This window comes from Penaeus monodon, chromosome 11 (genome assembly GCF_015228065.2).
Source record: "Penaeus monodon isolate SGIC_2016 chromosome 11, NSTDA_Pmon_1, whole genome shotgun sequence".
NCBI lineage: Eukaryota > Metazoa > Arthropoda > Malacostraca > Decapoda > Penaeidae > Penaeus > Penaeus monodon.
In genome coordinates, this window is record NC_051396.1 from 48,985,677 (window position 1) to 48,994,139 (window position 8,463).

The 8,463-nt window shown below is 37.6% G+C and overlaps 1 protein-coding gene across 1 annotated transcript in view; it reads right to left on the reverse strand.

Moving 5' to 3' along the window:
* LOC119579031 (E3 ubiquitin-protein ligase SHPRH-like) overlaps positions 1–3,950 on the reverse strand; it is a 12,441-nt gene extending 8,491 nt beyond the window's left edge. The window contains exons 1-2 of the mRNA XM_037926748.1: positions 3,818–3,950; positions 1–2,065 (exon numbers count right to left, since the gene is read on the reverse strand). The exon at positions 1–2,065 is cut by the window's left edge and continues 257 nt beyond it. Coding sequence (XP_037782676.1) covers positions 1–2,050 — 2,050 coding nt within the window. The 5' untranslated portion in view covers positions 2,051–2,065; positions 3,818–3,950. The remainder of the gene's footprint in view (positions 2,066–3,817) is intronic.
* Positions 3,951–8,463: the final 4,513 nt, after the last annotated feature.

The following is an 8,463-nucleotide window of genomic DNA, read 5'->3' on the forward strand; positions in this document are numbered from 1 at the left end:
GTATGGCTCGTTTAGACACAAAGCCTACTGCACTGTACTCGGCTATACTGTTCTTGTACTGAGCTTGAAGCCTCTCTTTGAGGGTCATCATGTGATATGGGTCCTTCTTCTTCATCTTCAGGTATTTACGGAAGTCCTTATAAGAGCCTTCCTTTTTGTACTCTTTGGCTTTGCCCTCCCAGCACTCATTGATAATCACTGACTCAATACTGGACCAGTGAGTGTCTTCACTAATTTCCTGTTCTGGATTATACACAGGAGCTTTTTTCACGGAAGGGGACTTGGTTGACACAAGTTTCTTCTCTGGTGGTTTATAGTCATCCTCATCCTCGGAGTCTATGTCATAGTCCGCATATGCACCAGTCGATCTAGCTGCACGCCTTTTGGGTCGACCGCTTCTGCTAGTTTCATCTTCTTTATCTTCGTCCTTCTCTTCCACCTTCTTGGGAATGTGAACCTTGACATGTCCCTGACGTTTCCTAGCTGCCCTTCCCTTGCCTCTCCTTGCAGGTGTTTCCTCTTTCTCTTCACTCGGGGACTTACTGCAACTGAACTCCACATGGTGGTTGCTGTCAATGGCATTCTCCTCGTCCTCATTTTCCTCCTGGTGGAGTGTGTACACATCACCAGCAACATCTTTCTTGGCCGATTTCCGCTTTCTGCTCTGCTCAACCCTCACTGGCTCCTGATAATCTGGCTTGGGGACTTCTTTCCTTGGGTGGTTCAGTATGCATGAAAGTACTTCCACGGTTTTCCCTAAACCCATTTCATCTGCTAGAATTCCTCCCGGGGAAGGAGCCACAGCCAAGGGTTTATCCTTCACAATGAAACCCCCATATTTGTTATAATACAACTCAGTGCCGTCCTCACATTTAATCTCCGTAAACAAACAATGGAGCTCCCCCTCATCTGTCTGTTTGTCACCCCCATAGTTTTCCTGATGCAGCATCCACCGAACAGCTGCCTTCTGATAGGGACGTAACTGGGGAATCAGGCTAGAGTGCTGCACGTCAAGGTCTACGTACTCAACATTGTTGTGGTATTCTTTCACAGCTTTGTACAAGACCTCTGTGTCATGTTTCAGCTTCATTTCTCCAGTGAAAGAAAATGGTACAATATTGAAAAAATGAGAGATTACTTTCCCCAAAGCATCACTGCACTGGACACTGTCACTTGCATACTTCAGATTCGTGAGTCCTGCCTTTTTAAAATAAATGTTCAGGGTCATTTCAGACATCACATCATCGAAATCACTCAACTCAAGATCAAAATACCTCTGCTTTGACACTCCTTCCCAAAGATCTATATCCAAAAGGCCATCTATCATGAAATATCGGAAGGCATTGGCTTTCTTTCTCTGCTTGGCCTTCCCTGGTGATTCTTCTGAATTCCACTCAAAGTAAATTGCACTTTTGTCATATTCAACACTGACATATACCCAAAACTCATGGCTTGGTATCTGCAATATCTCCTCATATTTGACACCTCCTTTCAGTCTTAACTTCATGATTCCAAAATGACAAAATCTCATGTCTTCTGAACGACGCACTATTTCTTTACCTGTCTTTTTCTTGGAAACTTTGGCATAAAATTGGCAGTCATTAAGTACATGGTTGAAGCTTCCATAATTAAGTCCGTCCTTTGGCTCACGGTTCCTCCTCCTCTGCCTCTGCCTCGCGTTATTCACCTCTCCAATAACAAACAAGTCATTGTTGTCTTCTTCCTCCCCTTCATCATCGTCTATCACCACCTCCTCCGGCATGTATTGCCCCATGAAGAACCCATGGTTCCTCAGTGCCGCATCCCCTATTGGATCTGGAACAAAATCCTCGTCCTCTTCATCGTCATCGATGAGGTCATCATTTATCAGCAATGCAAGATCATTGTGACCAAACTCCCTCTGCGGTGGATTGGGTGCGTGATTGTGAACGTCCTCATTATCCCCAGCTTGTTCATTGTTCACAGGTCCTGGGCCATCCAGGAGGTTCCATTGTGCCCTCCTCTGCTGTGCCTCATTCAGCTGCTGCGGCGCTGGCTTGTTCCGAACCATGGTTGCTGTCTCACCCTGTTGGTTGTGGATGAGGGATGAATATCACAAGCTACTCGGACATTAAGCAATCATAATCTGTCTAATTTCCTTCAGCTGTTTCTCTTCAAACAGGGAAGGGGGTCACTTTTTTATTTTATAAAAGCCATTTACGAAATTTATGTTGTAAATCATTTTCTCCTAGGTGGCTGTCCTAAATACTATTTATTCTATATTCTGTTCCCTCAATGATAAGTATAATTTTTTAAAAATCTAATACCTTTACAATTATCAAAAATAAACATGTCTAACTACTAGTTATTAGTATATCTCTAAATCAGGAGAACGACTTCAAAAGATTAACAAGAAATCAGTAAATCATTAAAAAATTCCCTGACCTAATTCTCTATCATTTCTAGCATCACAATAATAAACATTTTTTCTATTTGAGTTTCATTCTTTCTTTCGAATAACAGCTTATCGTTTCCTTTTCTGAATATCATTCATTTACTAGTATGTACAACACATTATTTACATCTAATAATCTTCATAATAATTAGTCTAACTGGATGCTTGACTATTAAGGATTCTTTTCCTTAAAAAAAAAAAATAAAATAAGTAAATAATAATAAAATAAATAAATAAATCAATAAATAAAACAAATAAAGTTCTAGAATATGAAGCCCATTGTATAAAGCAAAGAGAAATAACATCAGTTAATCTCTGCACAATCTTTGCCTTATATAGTTTTCTTTTAATGGTATCTAACAGTGTTCTTATATGTGCTCATTATGAACTTAACATTAGTCTTCCTCTATCCTAACATGATCCTGTTTTGATCGATGCATAGAACTCATTCTTGGCAATAAATTAAATCCCTGTAACATTATTTCTTTTCATTATCTGATAACCTTTCTCAAGCAGTAAACATCAGAGGGAAACTAATATCAGTGACATTCAAAACAGTTTTAAATATATAATACTTCGAGCTGCAACCTGAATGGTGGTTAATGGTTAAAAGCAAAACAAATGTGCTAGACATCTAAGGTCATACAGCAGCTGCAACCTGAAAATCATGTTTCTTCACTGATAAATATGATAACCAATTATAGGCTGCATAACATTTCAGCAAGACAATCATAACAACTGTTTCACCTCTGTCACTGCCCTGAGCAGATGCTTTGACAACTTGGCATGAAAGTGAGTCACTTAGTTTCCTTGAATAATAAAAACTGCAGAGGCTGAGGTAGCATTATTCAAACATGGCAAATATGGAAGCAATTCAGCTTCTATCTTGCCAGAAAAAATGTGACAGTTGTTTGCTTACTTGTCAAAACTGCTGGAGATTTGACAAGTAAGGAGGCTTGATGCTTGATGTCACCACTGTCAGGTATGTATACATCTATTTTTTTTTTTCCTGAAATTCATGGCTGATTTGTTACATAAGAGAAGTGTTTTAGAATCCACTTTCTTCTCAATTCCACGAACTGTTTGCTACAAAAGGGATGGATGTTATGTAAAGGAATTTTGTCTTTCGGTACCTTGTCAATTATTAAAAGACAGCGTTAGCAACAAGCACGCACATGATCAAGTGAATAACAATTTCCTGATGATCTAATTCTCCTTCTACCTCAATCCTCTCATTCTTAAGGACGAGGTCGTGAAAGATTCAATAGAAAATCGACATTTCTCTGACAAATAGCCCCGTCCATTGAAGACAAAACATTTAAGAAGGAGAACTCGACTGACATTATGCTAATTACATGCAAAACAGGTTCATTACTTCCTCACCTCTTACACCAGGCACATCACAGTGGCACTATCTTCCCTCCTCTCATATATCACTCGACTTAACATAGATAATTAAAGAAAAAACACATTTTTTCGCACTCCTATAAAGCGTGTGTGAGCGTCAACAACAAACTGCTACGGCCATTCACAAGCGACTCTCAATGAGGCGAAGATGTCTACGCCCCGAGTCAACGTGGGACGATGTTTACGCTTATTTTATCTGTTTTCGAGTGGTTCAGTTGTCTCTTGGTGATTTATATACAACCAGTGGCACATATGGATTGATAGAGAAGGATAATAAAGATGATAAATGTCTGATTTTTTATTTATTTGGAGTAAATATCACGATAGACATGCGATAGTAAAGATATCTTTGTACGATTTTCCCGAGGCCTTTGTTGTGAGGGAGGTTGCCTAACGTGATTGAGCGGCAACTTTTATTTTTTATAATCAATGACAGTATGATATGACACTTTCTGACAGCGCAACACACCAGTCCAGAATTCGTTTATATTTTATTTGGGTAAATTTACAAAGTTTTTCTCGCCTGTGGATAGTGCGACACCAGCTTCGCAAACACAAAGCGCTCGCCAACACACGCACGTACACACAGCACATACTCTTGCGTGTAATGTGCGCACTAATTCGCGCGCGCTTTGTGTGATGTGATTTTAGATCCACGCACACACAAGCGCGCACACAGAAACATACGTGCACGCAAACGCACACACACACGCGCGCACACACACACACACACACACACACACACACACACACACACACACACACACACACACACACACACACACACACACACACACACACACACACATATATATATATATATATATATATATATATATATATATATATACATATATATATATATACACATACACACATGTGCGTATATATATACATACATACATATATATATATATAATATATATATATATATATATATATATATATATATATATATATATATACACAGAAACGTGTATGTATATAAATATATACATACACAGAAACGTGTATAAATATACATATATATATGTATATATATTCATATATTTATATGTATACATACACACACACACACATATACATATAAATAAATAAATAAATCTATATATATATATATATGAATAAATAAATAAATAAATAGATAAATATATATATATATATATATATATATATATATATATAACATATGTGTGTGTGTGTGTAATATATATATATAATATATATATATATATATATATATATATATATATATATATATATTATATATATATATATATATATATATATAGAAAGAGAGAGAGAGAGAGAGAGAGAGAGAGAGAGAGAGAGAGAGAGAGAGAGAATGTTGATCATCGTGAGACAAAGGGAAGGTCCCCCCTATTTACACCACTGGGAATAACTATTAGATCCAATATATCTGATAATTCCGGCAACATCCCACAGAGTCGAAAGTTGAAGTAAATCATACGGACAGCTTGACCAATCTCGCCCTTATGAACACGGATTAGATCTCTGGCTCATGGAACCGCCCCGCATGTGTTATTCGCACATGCACTTTCATGTGTTATCCGCACGTGAACGTTCATATTCGGGGTACGAGGCCTTACTACGAGAAATTATTGTGTACACCGGGAAATATATACCGAAAATTCGTTCGCTTTACATATGAGTCACTGGATTGGATGATGAAGTGTCCGAAAAGGATATATTACACAAGCAGTTGAAGTTCAGAGAAAGTGTTTGAGTTCTACAATGAGGATCTGGGTGGCAATAGCTAATCATTTTGTTAGCAGGAAAGTGTTAGGCTTCACAGAGCGTAGGGCTACTGAAAGGAAAATATCCAAAAAAGTGATTCATGCTGGAAATAGATGTCAGATAATTATTTTTAAAAAGTGGTTAGTTTTCCTTGTATTGGCAGAAATGCACAAACTGAAGATAACATGCCATTCATTAGTCTAGTTCTAGAAACACAATCTTCGCAAAAAGACGAATTCCAATACGATTCATCCTCTTGTTCGAATAACACGAGACAATCTGAGAAAAATTCACAACATATAGCTTTGTATTTAAATCCTCTAAAATCTTTGTTTAACTCTTATTATACAGTCAGCAATAATGAAATATAGACATAGGCGGCGGAGCGAGTCTTTGACTGGGGGGGGGGGCGAATTTGAAAATTCAGAGATTTCAATATTTTTCAAAAAAAGCAGATATGATAACCCGTCATAGGTGGCGAGGGGAGTCTGCTTTGGGGGATTCGGATTACTTGGTATAGGTGGCGAAGCGAGTCTGCCTTGGGGGAGGGGGATTCGAAAATCAAAAGCTTAAGACATCTTTAAAAAATAGCAAACATGACATTCTGCACAAAAAAAAAAAATAAAAAAAATCAATACTGTTTATAGTTGTAAGTTCCATTCACAACATTCAATAGAGAATTTTTTTCAAAATTAATCTGGAGTCCTTTACAAATGTAGACTGCGAAGGCAATTCCGCGGCAGTTCCAGGCAGATTACTTTCCAGGAAGTAGAACAAACAAGTTTGATAATGTTATACAATATGTTGCCATTTTATAGGAGATATAAACTTCCTCTGCCCTTTATTGGTGATTTTATCTGTGTCGGTATCTGTGTTTAAATGTTTTTCATCCAAGACGTGCCTGGAACATAACTCATAGGTTTTCATTACTATTTTTCCCTATATATGTTCTGATACTGATACTGTAGGTCTGTACCTATAAATATACCAATAAACAAATAATCAAAACAATAAACTGTGTAATTTAAAAACTAAACTTTTCGGCTTTTGAAGTAATGCATAGTTTGATTGCCTTTCACACAACATGCGCATGGCACAGTTCTCATATAATTATATACTTAACACATCAGTGTATTCAGTTCTGCGTTAAATAAATAATACCCAGAAGTAATATATCAATATGGCTTCCGCAATTTATGTGTGCGTTAACTGTGTTTTGTTGTGGTGGGGTGGGGAGGGGGCACCCATTCGAATTCCACTTGTTAGGCGTTCATGAGCACAGGAAAGTCTGTCCTTTACTATACTATACTCCACTAAACCTATACAATACTTTAAATAAAATCAAGTTCATGGAAACCAACATGTCTACCGTAAGAGTGAAACCCATTCTGGTAAAATGAGATGTAGTATGATTATAGTATATTTTTATTAGTCTGTGTGAACGTGTAAAATCTAATGTAAAGGGGGGCGGAGATATACTCTCGCCTCTCTAGTTTTCATTTTTTTTTTTTTTGGGGGGGGGGGCGCTCGCCTCTCTGCCGCCCCCCCCCCCCACTTCCGCCGCCTATGAATATAGGTCTTCCATAATGAACCATTTTATATAAAAAAAAAAAACATAGTTGCTTCTGATCCCTTTGTCATTCGCTCTCTATTTATGGTTTTAGTGTAGTGTTGCTCTCTCTCTCTCTCTCTCTCTCTCTCTCTCTCTCTCTCTCTCTTTCTCTCTCTCTCTCTCTCTCTCTCTCTCTCTCTCTCTCTCTCTCTCTCTCTCTCTCTCTCTCTCTCTCTCTCTCTCTCTCTCTCTCTCTCTCTCTCTCTCTCTCTCTCTCTCTCTCTCTCTTACGCAGAGGTTATTCTCATATCAATAAATTCTCGAATTGGAGAGTCTATAGAAACTTTCCGAACCCCTTTTGGGCTTCCTGATCCCCTTTGAACACTCGACGCTCTAACCTTCTTGATTGTTTCGCAGAACAAAACACCCGCTTTGGTGTCTGTCAGTCAAAATAACTCGCTTCCTTTGTGTTTGATTGTACTGTTTAAGCGTCAAAACACATTAAAACCTTTGCCATCTCGACTTTTGTTATTGAATCCGCCTTTGATGCTCGATTGTTCGTATAAACTTGATTATTCCCGCGGATTGTTTTATCTATCATTAGGGTTGTATTTTACAATATTTATTGTTTTTCCTATTTTATATTGATCTTTATTATTTTATTTCTGTTGACTGTATATATATATATATATATATATATATATATATATATATATATATATATATATATATATTTGTTGTTCATGTTTATTCATTTGATCTTTCTATTCATTCAGTTGGTTTCAATTTTCGATGCCATTCATTTTCTTAAATTATTGGTTTATTTTCACTGGTGGTTTATTATTGATTTTTGGTGATGGGCGATGCTCTCTTTTTTATTGATAACTTCGATTAATTTTGCGATTAGTAATCGATTACTTTTCGATTACATTAACTAGAAATGGATTATGCAGCAGTAAATTTGTATAGTATAAGGTATATATTTATGGTTTTAGTGTAGTGTTGGTCTCTCTCTCTCTCTCTGTCCTTCCTCTCTCTCTTTCTGTCCTTCCTTCTCTCTCTCTCTCTCTCTCTCTCTCTCTGTCCTTCCTCTCTCTCTCTCTCTCTCTCTCTCTCTCTCTCTCTCTCTCTCTCTCTCTCTCTCTCTCCTCTATCTATCTCTCTCTCTCTCTCTCTCTCTCTCTCTCTCTCTCCTCTCGTCTCTCTTCTCTCTCCCTTTCTCTCTTCTCTATTCTCTCTTCTCTCTTCTCTTCTCTCTCTCTCTCTCTCTCTCTCTCTCTCTCTCTCTTCTCTCCTCTCTCTCTTCTCTCTC